The 19,028-nt window shown below is 37.3% G+C and overlaps 1 protein-coding gene across 2 annotated transcripts; it reads left to right on the forward strand.

Annotated features, from left to right (window-relative positions):
* Positions 1 to 1,580: 1,580 nt before the first annotated feature.
* On the forward strand, positions 1,581 to 18,058 carry LOC110379578 (superkiller complex protein 2). 2 transcript variants are annotated; one of them, XM_064039727.1, is made up of 23 exons: positions 1,581 to 1,741; positions 1,814 to 1,987; positions 2,355 to 2,610; positions 2,697 to 2,870; positions 7,160 to 7,455; positions 7,545 to 7,657; positions 7,951 to 8,182; positions 8,627 to 8,810; positions 9,114 to 9,251; positions 9,384 to 9,498; positions 9,613 to 9,739; positions 9,845 to 9,949; positions 10,272 to 10,428; positions 10,917 to 11,061; positions 11,267 to 11,589; positions 11,732 to 11,860; positions 12,354 to 12,486; positions 12,874 to 13,048; positions 14,406 to 14,622; positions 14,941 to 15,167; positions 15,478 to 15,630; positions 16,623 to 16,757; positions 17,484 to 18,058. In XM_064039727.1, the coding sequence occupies exons 1-23, from the start codon at positions 1,703 to 1,705 to the stop codon at positions 17,916 to 17,918; spliced, it is 4,182 nt and encodes a 1,393-aa protein (XP_063895797.1). In that variant the 5' UTR covers positions 1,581 to 1,702; the 3' UTR covers positions 17,919 to 18,058. The 2 variants fall into 2 exon arrangements, with proteins under 2 accessions (XP_063895797.1, XP_063895798.1); XM_064039728.1 differs by lacking the exon at positions 17,484 to 18,058 and having other exon boundaries at positions 16,623 to 17,235.
* Positions 18,059 to 19,028: the final 970 nt, after the last annotated feature.

Genomic DNA, 19,028 nt, shown 5'->3' on the forward strand with positions numbered 1-19,028 from the left:
AGAATACATGGGGAATAACATTTATTACCAACCACTATTGTTCGCTATGTCTGAAAATTCGGTCACCAAAATCTAAAGTACGTAGGTAAGTAAATACAATTAAAAGTTCAACACACAAACAGGCAGACTGAGGTTTAAGTATCTATATTTAGTTAACAGTAATAATTCTTCAAAGAAGCAATTAAGAGATGCTCATTATGACCAGTCATATACCTTCATAAAATAATATTGTTTGGTTTTTTAAACTCATTAGGAGCAGGTAAATGCTATCGCTACTGCCTTATCAACTCACCTACGGTTTATAGATTTATGTCATGGACTTACATAGAGTATCTACTAAATACTAAATAATGTCTACACCTAGAAACCTCATAATATTACTTGTTTATTAAACAGTAAGTATTGGATTTTCCAAATAACATTGACGTGTGTTTGTAAAAGATACAAAATAAAACATCGCAATTTTTTATGATTTCAAAAAGAACCGTCCAAGCTGCGCTATGTTGTACCTATCTACAATTACGTCAATATAATTATCAAATACCTATACAATTAATTTTTCATAGTGAAAAGAAGATCCACGAGCTCCTAAGTATTTATTTACGTACAGAACACTTTCTAAATCAAAGTTTTCTTCCAAACTCATGGCTCTTCACAATTTATTTATTTATTGGTTCACCTATAATTGTTACATCAAAACATTGTTAGGTACAGTGCACAAAATTACGACTAGATGTATAATATTAAAGGGTAAACACTCATACACAGTTAATGGAACATAGTTAATGGTCTACTCTAAACCTAGTACTTCAGCCAGTACTTACATTTCTAAATGAGACGGCAAGACTGGTTATTGGCTCATTGGCTGGTTTTACCTACTTAATCATAAATCAGATTCTACGTAATTGATTGGAAGGTACTGGTACGAAAAACACCTTTGGCCCTAAAGGCTCCAGCTAGACTCTAGTATCACGATGTCGCAGAGTATAATCCTAAACACGATAATGAATGATGTAGTATAACGATCTTAGTATTCTTCTGATGTTTTCAACGTAACTGCCTACTTACTCAAATGCATAAATTATTCACAAAGACGTAAAGTGAAGTAGCAATCACACAGAGAAAACTTTCATTGCAATCATAATATATTTTAAAGCTTTAGGTATGTGCTCCCTCGCTATCTGTGTGTTCTTGTACTTATATTCTAAATTATTATCAACAAGATTTAAGTCTTAATCAAGTTGATCAAATCAATCCTTATTCTTACAGTTTGAAAGGAAAAGGATTTCATGATTAATAATTTACTTAATGTGAACGCATTAGTTTACTGTAAATGTTAAAAAGGAACGCATTTTTACGACCGTTGAAACGTCATATTGATAGATAAACAATCGTTCAGAAACGTGCATCATGCATGTGAATTTTCTGGAAATTAGAAAAACAAGAAACGATTACATAGTAACACTCATTATTTTTTTTACAAAACTAGTTTAAAATTGTTAAAACTTAGTAAGAAAGTAATCACTGTAAATAAATCAACTTAATTTTGTTTTGTTTTTGTCGGGGAATCACAGACTTGTTTACTTTGAATAGACTTCAATTTTGACAGTTCGCGAACTGTCATGCCATTTCTGAATTCATCAAAATAAATGCGAAATAACCTAGCCTTTTAAATAATTTTCCGTGTTAAATAAATATTTAAATGTCTATAGATGCCGAAAATGATTTCTCCGACTTCAAAGTGAGTTACTTCACAACTTGTTTGTTTTTATGGTTTACAAATTGTGTAACTTATTCGTGCAATATGTTTCAGCTACCACCGATCTTTGAAGATCTTAATGAAAGGGTTAAAGAGTATCTTTTGAAGCCGGAAAGGTTGTCTATTCATCAATGGGAACGGTCTCAGTCTCATTGGCATCGCGAGTCGAACGTCGATTCCTTATTTATTCATGATGCCGATGATTTTGGGCCGGACACTACACTTGAGGTAAACTTTATTATTTCAGATCATTATGAATAAAGCTATCTGTATGCTGCTTTCTTACAGTAACTCTCTAAATCAAGCAGTTAGTTTGCCACAGAACTTAGTTTAATTTTATGTTGGTAGGTACTTTTATGAGGGTAACTTGTCATTGTTAGTTATAAACTCAGCCATTAGGTTCAAAATCCTTTGAAGTAGTGTATAAAAGGATATTACAATCAACAATGTTTTATCATACCACTCAAGTTGTAAGTAGTACAACACTGGTTTCAGTGAATAAAAACTTTTTACAATAGGCTCGCATTTGACCACTGTCTTACCTACCAGTCATGACCAATTAGTATTATATTTGATAAACTAATTATAATTTCAGGTGGTCAGGGACCCAATTACTGGAGAAATAACAGGTTTAGAAGAAGTAAGTATACCAGTGGAAGATGACGAGGATAGTCTCTCTATGTCCCGGGCTCCTCTTCCCCCGAGCCTTGCTACTAGAGGTACAACTACTCAAAGCCCTTTCTTACCGGCTGGCTTTGAAGAAGAGTTGGAGAAAATGCTGGCTGAAGCAGCAAGTGGAGATGTCAATATTGATCTGGATAATGAGGAACCTGGAAAGTTTTTGGGTGAAGGTAAGATTCCAAAAGTTTTATGTATTGTGCATCATGTTTCTACATAATTTTGTGAACAATTAGCTTAATCTTAATTAATTTTTCAGACATCCTGAACACTGCACCAGGATCTAAGGAAACGGTACTATTTGCTGAAGATGGCTTCACTCTCCTGAACGCACCGAAGGTGTCTGAAGAGACTGCTGAGGATAAAGACAATGTTGATATTCATGTGAAGATCAATTTAGAGGAAGTGGTGGATAATAATGCACATTTAGTTGGTATGTATGATTTCAGCAACAAAGTAATAAGCCAACTAATGCTTTCAGTAGCATGATAAGTGGAAAAGTTTCTCTGTAGACAGTGGTGGATCTGCCATAGTGGCCAACTCTCATCAACTTGTGATCTTGTGCTTATTTATTCTTTTTATTTACTCACCTATGCACTCTTCCTTTATGCTCCCTTACGTTCCCTCATAACAACTCACTTATATACTCCCATGTGAATGTGGCCAACATTTCTTGAGAGTTAGATCTGCCCTGTCAATGTGATATACTTATTTACACAGATGCAGTGGCGAAGGGTGGTTTAATGAAATAGGGAAGCCGCAGCAAAAAAAGCTGGGGGGGGGAGTACTCAGGGATGGGGGGGAGAGGTAATGGAGGTAATTTCTCAGTCCACCTTTTAGCACTGACTGAGAGACTGATAGTTTGAACATATTTTCTCGAGGAATTCGGCAGATTATTAATATCTATAAAACTTTATTATCTTTAGTTAGGTATATTAACTACTTACATAGTAGAATCTGAGAAAAGTTGGCACTAGAAACAATACCTTTTAAGTATTTAATTTTCAACGGCCTGTTAGCCATTGATATTTATCGTAGGTATGTGTTTCATAAATCCGTCAGGACGTTATAAATTTTAATATTGACGTATTATTTGAAATGAAATGAAATGAAATGAAATCGTTTATTTTGCAAGTTGGACATTACATCACTTTTACACGTCATTTTAAGAACGCTGAGGCCGGCATTTCCTAACTGACTGATCCCTGAGAAGAAACGCCGAAACAAACTCAAGGGTCATAGTCTCTTTTTAAGTCCAAACATGTTATAATCCAATAATATTATGTGTGAGTGTCACCATGTACGCGGTCTGGAATGGCCTTTTGAGGAAAGAGCCACATCAGGCTGGAGCTGACCAGTCCCAACAGACGGCACGCATGCATCAGTCGTCGTGTAGCTCAACCATATCTTACGCGGTGTCCTGCGTGAGCGACGAACGCGACGCGACGCGACGCAACACGACGCGACGTAATGCGACGCGATGCTATACGCGACAGATGTCCTACGTGATTTTGGTCATTACTTCTCAAATCATGGAGAAGTTGTGTTACAATTTTGCTTGAAAGTTCATATTTAAAGTACAGACAGCAACAATCTTCCAACTTGTTTGTACTAATAAACGATTTCTTTAATATTTATGTTTTTTTTGTCCCACAACAATCAACGCTTCTGAATCGTTCGCGGTGTCGCGTCTGGTCGCCCTCAAAACAAGTACGCGTTACGTCGCGTCTCGCCGCAGACTGTCACATAGGCCGCATGTAGGGAATTCCTTTGAGTTGATCGCGTTCGTCGCGTTCGCAGCGTCGCGTCGCGTCGCGTTCGTCGCTCACGCAGGACACCGCGTTAGGGACAGTGGCGGCCCTAGGGGTGTGCGAACTGTGCCTTCGCACAGGGCCTCGCGCCTGGGGGGGCCTCGCGCTACAACCCACACTAATATAAAAAAATATAATTAAAAAATATATATCTGGTCCAAGAAAAAAAATATACATTTTTTCTTTATTTCTAATTCATTCTGCGTTTACTTTTTGAGTTCTCAATTTAACAAAAAGTTGGAAAACCAAAGTAACAAAAACAACTGGCTCTCGATCCAGTCACGGATTCTTTTTATTTGTGCTTAATTCCGAGTTTAATTTGAGAGTCCTTAAACAAAAAATTAAAAAAAATTCGCGCTCGCTACGCTCGCGGCTGTTCACTTGTCATTCTAACATGATTAGAGTACTTGTATGTCCCAAAACTCAAAAATTTTCGAGTTCGCTACGCTCGCGGCTGTTCACTTGTCAGTATCTACCGTTCATTCTAACATGATTAGAGCACTTTTATGTCCCAAAACTCGAAAACTTTCGCGCTCGCTACGCTCGCGGCTATTCACTTGTCGGTACGGTTCATTCTAACATGATTAGAGTACTTGTATGTCCCAAAACTCAAAAATTTTCGAGTTCGCTACGCTCGCGGCTGTTCACTTGTCAGTATCTACCGTTCATTCTAACATGATTAGAGCACTTTTATGTCCCAAAACTCGAAAATTTTCGCGCTCGCTACGCTCGCGGCTATTCACTTGTCGGTACGGTTCATTCTAACATGATTAGAGTACTTGTATGTCCCAAAACTCAAACATTTTCGCGCTCGCTACGCTCGCGGCTGTTCACTTGTCAGTACCGTTCATTCTAACATGATTAGAGTACTTGTATGTCCCAAAACTTCAAAATTTTCGAGTTCGCTACGCTCGCGGCTGTTCACTTGTCAGTATCTACCGTTCATTCTAACATGATTAGAGCACTTTTATGTCCCAAAACTCGAAAATTTTCGCGCTCGCTGCGCTCGCGACTTCACCTTGCTCTGTTGTTGACTATTCAAGTTGAGGTACTTTAGTGACCCAAAGCTCAAAACATTTTGCGCTCGATTCGCTCGCGAGTGCTTTATTTTACACTTCTATTTTTTTTTTCATCCTTTTTTTAGCCAAACCTAGAAGGTAGCGCCGCTTGTAAGTCCTTTTATTAACAAGAAAATAACTCCTAGCTCGCAACACAGACTTTTCACGTAGGACAAAGGGCCTCGCATAGATCTGCCGCACGTAGCCTCGCAATGGCTAGGGCCGCCGCTGCTTAGGGAGCTCAACGACCTGTCACACGACAATGCCAGATCTGCAGAACATTTGCGTAGGCCATTCAAAAATACTCAAACCCGCCAGACAGTATTTATGTTAGAAGAATATATAATGTTGCTCGCATACACGATACTCACATTCACAATAACAATAATAAATTAAAAAAAAAATACAATTATAATATATAAATGTCAATAAAAAGATAAAAGAATGTCATTAACAAAATGTTATCTGATGATAATAATATTTAAATGTCAAAAGTAACAATACACAGGCATTTAAAAAGATATCACTCACTAAGCGAGCAGCTCATTCCCAAGCTTCTTTATCATTTAAATAATCAGATATTTTGTAATATCCTTTTTTCAAAAGTTTGGATTTTATATGATTTTTAAATTTCTTGATAGGTAAATCACGAACCGCTTTGGGTAGTTTATTGTAAAAGCGTATACATTGACCCATGAACGAGTTGCTTACTCTGTGGAGGCGAGTAGCATGTACAGCAAGATTATGTTTATTCCTAGTATTTATGCTATGGACATCAGACATTGGTAGGTAATTCAACCGAGCGGCGTGCCCGAGTTTTATAACACGTTTTTATTCTCAAAACTTAACCTTGAAAAATAAGTTCCTTCCTAAAGTAAATAATCTGTCGGAAAACAGTCTAATGCGATAAATGCTGTCCTAGTTAAGTTTTAAAAGTAGGTACACTAAAAAGAAACCTGATGCAAACTGTCTGCGTATCAAAATAACTCATTTCAACGTAGGTCCCTCTATTTTTTTCACTACACACACTGTACTTGTACACTCACAGTGCGATTGCGGGGATTAGTATAGTAGGGAGTAATGATACTGCCAACTACTTAATCAAAATTACGTACTTGGTGAACATAAAAATTATCAATTCCCAAGTAGGGTCATTAAATCGCGGAGAATCTTAACACCGCGATTCAGGATTTGCATAAAAATGCACAACGCCATCTATGTTGACATAATGTAACTAAAACACTCAAACTAACATAAAATATTGTACACACACGAACTATGTTATTTCTAAATGATACACACACTAATAAATTCAATTAAGTAGTACAAAGAACAAATTGTTAATCTAAAACAAAATAAGAACAATGAGAGTGAATTTGTCTGATTTGTTTGTTTACATATTTGAGAGCTCTAAGCACTGTCACTCGCGCGTAGACAGATATAGCTACTCTACTCTTGACGCGTTCTTTCTCGTTCACTCGCGAGTTTTGATTGGCTGGAACCCGCTCCGTGAGCCGGCTTACCGCTCGCCCTTATGCCGCGAAAATCGCGCGGCGCGGCGTGGATGACGTCACGCAAGCGTAGTTTTGTATGGAGGAGGAAGCCGCGGCTTGTTTAGTAGGAGCAAAATGTTTCAAGTAATGTATAGACAATTTTTTTTCGGTGGTAGGCGTTTTGTTATACCTACATATTTAAATTGTGTGGTTTAAATGATTATATTAATTATACCTATACCTATATTATAACTTATACCCATGCTTCTTTCTTGAAATTCGAAAGGGAAGCCGATGGGAATCGGCTTATAAGGACGCCTCGCCACTGCACAGATGTTATTTATTGATTAATCTTTACAGATATCTGGAAAGACGAGGAAGTACCAGAAAAGAAACCTCACCGACCAGTAAAGAATATAGAACTGGATAATGACACAGACAATGACAATTTCCTTGAAGCCACTATTATAAGACCTCCTATCGAACTACCAGAGATTCCTGTGCTGAACATTACAAGCTCAGCTGCAAAGACTGGAGTCACATCAACGGATTGGGCAGAAATGATAGATGTGTCCCAACCTGTGCCAGAGTTCAGAGAAAAGATTAAAGACATGGCTCAAACTTATCCATTTGAGTTAGATAACTTCCAAAAACAAGTAAGACTTATTTCTGTCTACAGTTTAATTTGAGGATTTACTTTTTTTGACCTTATTTAATTAATTATATTTTTATATGAATTTTGCAGGCGATATTAAAACTAGAAGAAGGTCACCACGTGTTTGTAGCGGCGCACACGTCGGCCGGTAAAACTGTTGTCGCTGAATATGCGATAGCCATGTCCAGACGGAATTGCACCAGGTATTACTCATTTATCTATACAGCATATCTAATGTACCACCGGAATATTCATTCCGAACATTTTATTATCATCATCAGCATCGTTTTATCGTCCCACTGCTGGGCGCAGGCCTCCTCTCACGCAGAGCTGGACTGAGCGTTAATCACGATGCTTGCTCGTTGTGGGTTGGTGACGTCAGACTTTGTAGTCCAGGTTTCCTCTGGATGTTTTTATTAAGCTTTTATAAGTAATTGGTCTCTAAGATATACTTAAAAAATATACTCACAATCCTGACTCATTTTATTTTTTACAGGGCAATTTACACATCACCGATCAAAGCCTTATCAAATCAGAAGTACAATGACTTCAACAAGATGTTTGGTGAAGTGGGCCTTCTGACTGGAGACTTACAAATCAATGCCACCGCCTCCTGCCTCGTGATGACCACGGAAATTCTCAGGTCTATGCTATATTGTGGCTCTGATGTCACCAGGGACCTTGAGTTTGTTATATTTGATGAGGTTCACTATATCAATAATGCTGAGGTGAGTTTCATCATTTCATTTTAGCCTGTGTGTAAAACTAGTTGATAAATCTATATTTATTTACTAATGAGCACTGACATTTATGACCCACTTGAGCAAATTATTGTAGAGACAGTTAAATACAATAAGGTCGAAATTAGACATGCACTGTAAAGAAGCTAGTCTTTATTGGTTTAACAGTTTCAAAGTAAAGTATTTTCGAAAGAGTGGGTCATAGTTGTTATACATTTTGCTTTAGTTTTGTGAATAATAATTGATCAGTTTAATCTTTTTTTACTTAATAATTTTTACGTTAAGTTTCGATTGGGAAAGCTTCGGCGAATACTTTATCAATACTTACAGCACCCAAGCTATTCTTATGTTAATTTAAAACTGAAGTGACCACAGTACAAACAAATACAATTTTATATTTCACTTTATCATCCTAAAATTGTTCTTCCCCAGCGAGGCTATGTATGGGAGGAAGTGCTAATCCTCCTCCCAGCTCACGTGAGCATAGTGATGCTGAGCGCGACAGTACCCAACACGCTGCAGTTCGCGGACTGGGTGGGACGCACCAAGAAGAGGAAGGTGTATGTCGTGTCCACGCCCAAACGACCCGTGCCGCTGTGTCATTATCTTTATACAGGTATTAAATGGAACTTAGGCTTTATTTCGCCTAGGCTTTATTTATGGAGTTTCTTGAGAGTTCTTGTCCATGAGACCCACTCTTTGCAACCGTAGCTAACTAGCTTAACGTTTCGAAAGATTTCTTATTGACTATATGATATACTACTGTTCTAGTTCAAGCACCTAATTTAGAGTCTAAACAACATCAGACGTTGCTACGCGTTACGTGTAAAAAATCGATTTCCAAAAGTATTCTTGCTAAAATAAGGCAAGCATTATCAGGTACCGATATGTGATTGTCTTCTCATCATCACGCTTTCAGGAACTGGAGGAAAATCAAAGAACGAGAGGTTCTTAGTGGTAGATCAAGAAGGTAACTTCCAACTGAGAGGTTACAATGAAGCAGTGGCTGCTAAGAAAGCCAGAGAAAATGAGTACAAGAAGAACTTTGGACCTAAAGGTACATAATTCCTGAATGTATTGTTATATCTCACTCATAATAATGTTAATACATATTTTGATATATCTATGTACCGTCACTTCACTCTGTGTGAAATACTCTTCATTCTTTTTCTTTCTATTTATTTTACAGGTGGCAAAATGTATATGAATCCTAAAGCGGAACAAACTATGTGGGTGGCCTTCATTGACCATTTAAAACAGAAAGATAAATTGCCCGTGGTCGCATTTACATTATCACGTAATAGGTGAGACCACAGAATGCGTCATATTTTTTTCCAAATGTCAAGATATTTTACGAATAGGAATCCATACGTCGTCATTTTATGTTGTTTTTTTTACAATTCTTGTATTGTTTTCAGGTGTGACCAGAATGCTGAAAGTTTGATGTCTGTAGATTTAACCACTGCGAAAGAAAAGGGTCATATCCGATCGTTCTTCCAAAAGTGCCTACAAAGACTGAAAGAGCCCGATAGAAGATTACCCCAGGTAATAAATAACCTGTTATAGACTTATCACGGAATATAAATGATTAATATTAACTTTTTTTTTACATTTAATTAATTTTTTTTACGTATATTGATTTTCTTCTAGGTGATAAGACTACAAAGGGTACTTGAAAATGGTATCGGAGTACATCACAGCGGTATATTACCACTGCTCAAAGAAATTGTGGAGATGCTGTTCCAGTCTGGTTTTGTAAGTACAAATTACTGACACTTATAATTTAAAATACCTAATCCTGAACTTAATATTATTTGTAATTTCATTGTTTTGATAATACCAATTTTTATTGCTACAATTTTTTGTAGCCATTATATACAGGAACTGACCTCAATCAATTCTAATATTTAAATCGACAACTGATAAAGAAAAGTCAACCTTACTACCAAACACACAAGGTTTACTTTACAACAAAGGCTTCTAAAACTATTAAAAAAAAACACTTCAAAGTAGTCAAAGAACAAAACAAAGCAAAATCGACCTTATTACCAACTACATAAGGTTCATTCACTTACAGGTAAAAATCCTATTCGCGACGGAGACATTCGCGATGGGCGTGAACATGCCGGCGCGGACCGTGGTGTTCGACGAGACCAGCAAGTACGACGGCCTGCAGCGACGGACGCTGGCCCCGGCCGAGTATATACAGATGGCGGGCAGGGCTGGGAGAAGAGGTATAGTGGTTAAAAGCAGTTCTGTAAAAAAAATATAAACCGACAGTGAAAGGGACAAAATAAAACTTTTCATTTAACGTGTCTCTGGGAGTCGGTGTCTGCACGTCTAATGACTGTGTTATTTTGCTAATTGAGCCCCTGGTCGACCGACTGATCCATTTAACAGAAAAAAAAAATATCCAAACATCTCCCATTAATTATTTCATATTGATTAAAAAGATCTTCGTCTATTCTTGCATACAACACAGTTCATGAATATAAGAGTAGAGCTAAGCTGAAAACACGCTCCCTACAGCCACATTTAGCGTCTATACTGTAAAGCTTGTGTGCGTAAATGCGGTAGTAGAGCGGGTCTTTTCAGCGTTGACAAACTACATTAAGATACATCACCAACTTAATTACACAGAGTAAAAAAACTGCCTTGCAGTGAGTCCGCCCTTACCATAAATGAAAAATATATGCACAAAAAAATATATATTTTATTTTAGGTTTGGACGATACGGGAACAGTAATAATCCTGTGTAAGGAGGGAGTACCAGACTTGGTCACACTGAAGGGCATGATGCTGGGAATACCGCAGAAACTATCTTCCCAGTTCCGACTGACTTACGCCATGATACTTAGCTTGTTACGGTAAGATTTGTCATTAGTCAACTATACAGTTGTAATAATAATAATGCTTAATAACAGGTAGGTGTGTATGCAGCTATCCAAGTTGAAGATAAGCTTATGTGAATAGTGTGGGAAGATATATAGTTTGAGGTATAAAATAAAATTAAACCTACATAATAAAATCATATACCTATAGGTAATTGAACTTTTGTATGTCTAAATCCAGGGCAGCCACAGTATCAGTAGAAGGCATGATGCAGCGTTCATTCAGAGAGTTCAACCAAATTTGCCAAGCTGATAACTACAGGAAACAGTTAGAACTTGCTGAAAAGGAGTATTCGGAAAAATGCAGTACACCGCTGGCTTCCCACCTGGCTCCTTTAGCAGCATTCTATGATACGGCAGCAGCGTACATCGACGTATTGAATGAAATCATGCCGATATTGCTCAATACGTCTAAAGTGGCGAAGGAAATGACGCCTGGGAAGGTACTGATAGTATCTGCGGGCCCTTATATGAATCAGCTTGGTGTACTGTTGAATAATAATGGTAAGTGGAAATTGTGTCCTTTATAAATATCCAAGAGCTGGCTATATTTTGTGACCTTTAACTGAAGTATCATTCTTCGGCAGTAATTTTAATTGAATTTGAACCTTATAGTAATATTTTTAAGTTCTATAATACTATTTAGGTCCGCGACAGACGCCTTACAAAGTCCTCGTGCTAGACACCAAGGTTGAAGACAACGCTACATACAATTTCGAGGTCGATGAGAACTGGTACCGAATGCTCAGCTTCTCCGCCATGTATGACTCTATAGGTAAGCCACAACCCTTGAATTTAAAATAGATAAAAACTTGAATGAAAAAATATCTGTTTCATAATATCCTCCATGTCAGTGACAGATCTATCGCAATGGGCATTGTGAGCATATCCTGCCAACAACCCCAATGTATGTGTGTCGTGTCGACACTCTTATTACTTCTTATTATGTCCCCCCCCCATTATAAACTCCATTACGTACTACCCCATGTACTCCCCTTGTATGCTCCCTCATGTACTACCGTTTCAACTGTTCCTATGTACTGCCCCATGTACTCCCCTTATATGGTCCCTTGTGTACTACCCTTTCAACTGTCCATATGTAGTCTCCCTGTATATTTCCTTATGTTGTCTCTTATGTACTGAATGTAAATTTAAAATTGGCGGGATGTGCCCACAACTTTTTTTGATGACGGGATTCGCCGTAGCTTCATACATAGATATAAATAAATCTCTTTTCTGTCGCCAAGTTATCATTATTTGTGTTCCAGGCACAGAAGAAAGTACCTTAGATCACACAATACTATGTATAGCGCCCAAAAATATAATAGCAGTTACGAAAATGAATTTGAAAATGGATCCTAAAATCATCATAGACGACTGGGAAAAGCGGCAAATGCCTCGGTAAGTATTCTTTTTACTTAGTAACAATATGACTAAGGCCTAGAGTTTGCAATATTTCTGCCCAGGAGTACTACTGATTGGGCGGGGACAAGATATTTGAATAACGAAATTCTATTGGTTGTTTGAAAAAGAAACGATATTCTATTGGCGGTCGCTATAGGACGCATACTATTGCTTTTCGGTGATGCTACTTTTGGGGCAGCAATCAGGGCCGACGGATTGTCGATTGTCGATTGGATTGTCGGTCATTCTTTTGCGCGCATTTGTTTTTAAGAATGACTCAATAGAAATAGAGGGCGCATGCTTTATACCAATTGGTCATTGATTGTTAAGCTACGTATGGAGACCTTTGAGATGAGTCTTAAAAACGAAATGATTTTTTTTCAGGTTTAAAGATGCGCCAGTGGGTTCAAGCTGCACTAGTGCAGTACAGGAACTGTCCCGCATCTCCCACGCCGTGTGCTCGGGCGCCACTACACTGGAGCACGTGAGCCTCACGCAGTCGCTGTCCGTCACCACCGGGGAGATACTCTCCTCGCTCGACAAGATGAACAAGTGCATGGTGAGTCACACGTAGCTTGTACACTCACAGTATACAGTAGGGTGACAGCGCAGTACGGGAACTGTCCCGCATCTCCCACGCCGTGTGTGAACCAACAGAAACATGCAAGGTTTCACGGACAACAGTCAGGTAAAACTTCTACTAAGCCTCTTAAAGCAAAAGCGCATTTGCTGCTGCTACTATTCAATTTTTATATGTTTTGACAGGTCTGCATACTTACAAGTACCATTCCTAATGAATGTATATAACTTATACATGTAAAAAAGCCAGATTGCTTTGACCCATTTATTACATACCTACTTAATAAGAATGGTCTCGTTTCTATGTCATTCTTCAATATAATGAATCTGTATTTAGCACCATGTAATATTGCAATGAGCTTTGCGTCCTATTTCATCTCGCCCATCGTAGTCAAAAGCAGCTTAATCATTTCTACAAAGTCAAAAACAAGATCGGCGTGACAAGTCCATAAAAGAACTGTTTTTTACTACAATGTTCAAATCCATCATCATTAACCATATTCCATATTAATATTTGCATAAAACACCGCATAATATACATACTTATAAAAGTTATCTAACTACGGAAGGGCCAGATTGTTTTGCCAAATGTATTGATTTGCTTTATCTTATGTATGTGCTCACAAGACTGGGGAACTTAGAGGTAACTTCAATATGTAATTAAGCTTTGGCTTTGCAAGTATAACACGATAATTTTGATTTTTGAGTCTCTTGCTTTCCTCTGCTCCTGCGATTAGTGCGAATTTTTAAGCCTTTGCGACATTTTAAATAAGAAATATCTGTGAACATTCTATTAATTTTCTTCGTCTATGGTGTACTAAAAAGAAAAAACATATATGGCTTTAATAATCACTTCATTCACGCTCATCCATCATCATCTTATTTGTTTTTATTTATCTGCTATAATTTATATTAACCTCTTCAAAGAAATCCTTTTTCAGCCATCTCTTGGTATTTGAGGTGTATTTTCAAATTGCTGTATTTGTTTATTTATTTAAGAAAGGAACACCAACAGCTTCTGTGTACAAATTAACAAAATAGGAGGTTTTAAGTAGTAAGGGCTGTACTGCTGTTATTTAATTTTCTGATCGTTTCCTTAAGCTTTTCATCTGATCTGTGTGATATTGTTGTTAAATGTAAATGTTTTGTTGAATGGGTGCGAATAGTTGAACCTTGGCATGGAATGGTCGTTTTTAATGTCTTTTTTTTTTGGTAACATGATATTAAAAAAATGTTCTACTAGCATTATATTTCTTAGAAGAGAAATGTTATCTGTCTGCCAGCGAAACGACTAAAGAGAAAATTCACAAAGGCTAACAATATTTTTTTAATTTCAGAACGAGTTAAAAGAGCACAAGAAATGTACGGACATAGCGAACTTCAAGAGCGAGTTCGCGATAGTGTACGAGCGCAAACTGACTGAACGTAAACGGGACAAGTATAAACGGCTGCTATCGTTCGAGAACTTGGCGCTTTACCCGGACTACCAGCGGCGGCTGATGGTGCTGAGAGAGCTCAGCTATATTGATGAGCATGACAGCGTTATACTTAAAGGTAAGAAAAGTTAACTTTTGACGTTTTATATCGAGTAGCATATATTTTTAATAATCAAGGTATCCGGCGGCAGTGGATGCAGGTCGCTGAAGACTGAGCAAAATGGCGAACTTTGGGGGGAGGGGCTTTGTCCAGCAGTGGACGCCATTCGGCTGAAAAATCACCCTCTCTAAAACTAAAATTCAAAACTACTTCAAATGAAGTCATATCAGACTGCAGTAACATTAGAATTGGAGCACTGCGAAAAAAATGGTTTTGGTGTATTTTTATCTCTTGAATACGTCACATAATTGAAACAAAATTGTATACTGATTACAGGTCGAGTAGCATGCGGCATGGGAACAAACGAGCTCATCATCTCAGAGCTGGTCTTCAGGAACGTGTTCACGGACAAGACTCCCGCCGAAATAGCAGCGCTACTGAGTTGCTTCGTCTTCCAAGCGAGGACTCAGGTGGAAAACCAGCTCACGGAGAAACTGGCTGAGGGAGTCAAAGCCATTGAACAGATTGACGCCGAGTTGACGGCTATCGAGTCTAAATATTTGGTAAGTGGAATAGGTACTCTGCGATTTATAAGAAGATAAAAAATAAGATTTTGACAAATTAGTAATTAATGGTCAATTTTGTTTTAATCGACTTCCCAATAAGAAAGAGTGTCTCAATTCAGATTATTCAATATTTTTCTAATGTATGATTTAAACGTTGAAACACGAAAAGTCGTTTCAGAATCGTATGGGATTTCGCGTAATCATTGATTCAGTGGTATTATTTTTTCGTCCATTTTCGTTTGTGTATTTTCAGTGGCTCATTTAAGTTCGTTGATTTCAATATTAATTAAAAATGGTAACATTACAGGTTGGCCAGTTTGAGGGTCAAGCCGAAAGACTTAACTTCGGTCTCGTGAGGGTAGTCTACGAGTGGGCGCTAGAGAAACCCTTCGCCGAAATAATGGATCTCACCGACGTGCAAGAGGGAATCATCGTCAGGTGTATTCAACAGTTGCATGAGGTAAGAACAAAAAATTCGTGTCTTATATGGAAAAAAATGATTAATAACAGCTGTTACGTGCGATATTACCTGTGCTGTGATGTGACTACAAATTTTTCACCGATAAACTGGGGCGGATATACCGTAATGGGCACTATGTGCATACCCAGTACCCTAATTTACTTCGTTTTTTTATTATTGTGCTTGTGACGTCACACTTATTTCTTCTATTTATATACTACCTTATACATATATACCCCTTTTTAGGGTTCCGTAGCCAAAATGGCAAAAACGGAACCCTTATAGTTTCGTCATGTCCGTCTGTCCGTCTGTCCGTCTGTCCGTCTGTCCGTCTGTCACAGCCGATTTACTCGGAAACTATAAGTACTACAGTGATGAAATTTGATGGGAATATGTGTTGTATGAACCGCTACAAAAATATGACACTAAATAGTAAAAAAAAGAATTGGGGGTGGGGCCCCCCATACATGTAACTGAGGGATGAAATTTTTTTTTTCGATGTACATACCCGTGTGGGGTATCAATGGAAAGGTCTTTTAAAATGATATAAAATTTTCTAAAAAACATTTTTCTTAAAGTGAACGGTTTTTGAGATATCAGCTCTCAAAGTCGTAAAAAGTATGTCCCCCCCCCTCTATTTTTATAACTACGGGGTATAAAATTCTAAAAAAAATAGAGGTGATGCATGCTAATTAACTCTTTCAACGATTTTTGGTTTGATCAAAGTATCTCTTATAGTTTTTGAGATAGGTTGATTTAACTGTAATTTACGGAACCCTTCGTGCACGAGTCCGACTCGCACTTGGCCGGTTTTACTTTCTTATGTAGTCTATGTAAGTACTCCCTTATGAACGCACATATATACTCCTCTAAAACTTCGTTATAATACTTTATATACTCCCCTTATTTACATCCTTTTGTAATCACTTATATGTACTATCCCTATGTAGTTTTCGTGAAATCGTAACCAACGTCTATATTTTTTATTTCAGTTATTAGTAGACGTTAAAGACGCGGCCGTGGCAGTAGGCGACCCGAAGCTCCAAGCCAAAATGATGGAAGCTTCCACCGCTATCAAGAGAGACATCGTCTTCGCTGCCAGTCTATACACCACGCAAAAAGAAACGGTCACTACATGATAATAGAGTTGCATTTACAATATCAAGTGCCTTTTAATGAAATATAATTACGTTTTATATGGCTTGTGCCTAGTGTTGTATGAATGTTTTAATACCTATCGATGTTTCAATATATTTTCTCGGGCACGACGCGACAATTTAGAAGTGATTTGAACAGTGTTGATAGCCGGTTTAGCAATATTTAGTTAGCCTATTTTTATCTCGGTGGTTGCACTGTGCACATCACTTATTTGTGAGATTGGATGAATTCAATTGTTTTAAAATGTCTTGGCAGGCTAGTATGAAAATTCTGTCGCTACGATTTTACAACGAAGACTATTCAATGTGTTACTTTATAATATTTCGATGCGTCTGCCCAAGGAATAAACCTAACTTATTTTTTATTTCATCAAATATTTATGTTTTACGCTACCTTTTTTATATGCATGATTATTTATACAACCAGGAAAATAAAATTATGTCTTTTCATTTTTCGTTTTATTTTTTGCTCTATTTTTTAATGTAGCTTAGAGTTTTTTTTTTTTTTATTGCTTAGCTTTTACCTTGTTTTAGTAGAAACAGCGGTCCTATTATTATTGAATGGAAACTAGACACCGCCTTAAAGTACAGGTAAGTAAGCTTATAATATCACTAGAAATGTAGTCGGTAGTTCTTTATAACTAATGTAAGCTAAATAGATGCCTACCTAATGTTTTGAATTTCACTTAAACACAGATAAAACTGCTGAAGTTAAACGAGCGCGCCGGGGCTGCACGGTTGAAATCAAATCTACGTCACCAAGTAGCCTCTTCAATGTACCGGGAAATCGTCCTATCCGCCAGTTGGACATCTAACAAACCTCAAACTAACAAAATAGAGATCGTAGACGTAAAAAAGTCGAACCCTCTGAAAACACAGGCCACAGAAAATTATATAAAACCGGAACCAAAGAAAGCAAAGGCCAAGATACCGCCTGAAGTTCCTGAGAAAGCTGAAAAAGAAACTAATGAAAAAGTGAAAAACAAGCCGGACAATAATAAAAAGCATGACTCACAAAAGAAACAAAAGGCGACTGGGAAGCGGGAGAAAAAAAATGCCAAAAATAGTGAGGAGAGTAAACCCAATGACGTGCTTTTGGGACAACACGATGACTGGACAGATTACGCGTAGATTTAAAAACAGTTTACATCTTCTGAGCTTCTGATATTCAATCATCGTTGCTATGAACAGTAAAATACCTATCCACTTAAATGTATTAGGTATTCTAAGTATACAAGAAACACACCTGCAACCAACCAACTGCAAGATTTGAAATTATTGTAATTCAGGTTATTGCCACTACATGTGGTTCTGGTTTCAATGACCTACGCTAGACAAATGCCAGGTTTCACGAAGGGACGGAATGAGCAGAAGAACCCGAAACATTGCAATGGCCAAGGAGTTCCAAGCAATAGCATACAATATTAATAAGATTTTACAATATTCGATCATTATTGCCAAAAATCAACAAAATTAAAATATAATCAAACGATTACATTGCACTGATAAGTAATTTATATCAAAAGAAAATCAAGTCATATCTAAGTAATAAAACGGAACGTAAAATTGGTATTGCCAAACGACCAACATACTGAATTATTTTGTAATGTGGCAATAGTTACAAGACACGCAAACCATGCCTATTTTATATTTACTTTTAAGTTACTTCCTACCTGCCATAATCTGCTTCGTAAGAGTTCATTAAAAAAGATGTTCCATAATTATAACGTCAAAACTTTTGTGGATGTAATTTTCAAATAAGTTTCTCTATCCTTACCTTAACTTATTTCGTAATGATAAAAGTGTAATGTCTCTTCTTCATAACGTTTATCTCTTACGTATATCCTTAATCTTGTATCGAATCACCGAATTTTCTATTTATTTATTTGGCAGAAAAATAAAAAATATATACATTTAAATCGTGAATGCTTTGGAATGATGTTTTATTTAAAACCAGCTGTTCCCTCGAATGCAAGTATAGCATTTATTGGTCTATCAAATGCTCTCAAATATAGTCGTTTTATTGTGCAGATCAATTCTTCTGGTCGTCCCTCTATAAACAAAGAACCTTCATGTCAACCTATGCGGAAATTTCCTATAGGAGATTCTATCCCTATTTTATTTTCACAAAGTGGCCTTATGGATGTTCGATTCCTAAATAACGAACGCATTTTTGTGCATTTAGCTTCAAAATTTTCTACATCTGAATTAATACGTTAGGAAACATAATTAAGTAGGTAA

Source organism: Helicoverpa armigera, chromosome 20 (genome assembly GCF_030705265.1).
Source record: "Helicoverpa armigera isolate CAAS_96S chromosome 20, ASM3070526v1, whole genome shotgun sequence".
Classification (NCBI taxonomy): Eukaryota; Metazoa; Arthropoda; class Insecta; order Lepidoptera; family Noctuidae; genus Helicoverpa; species Helicoverpa armigera.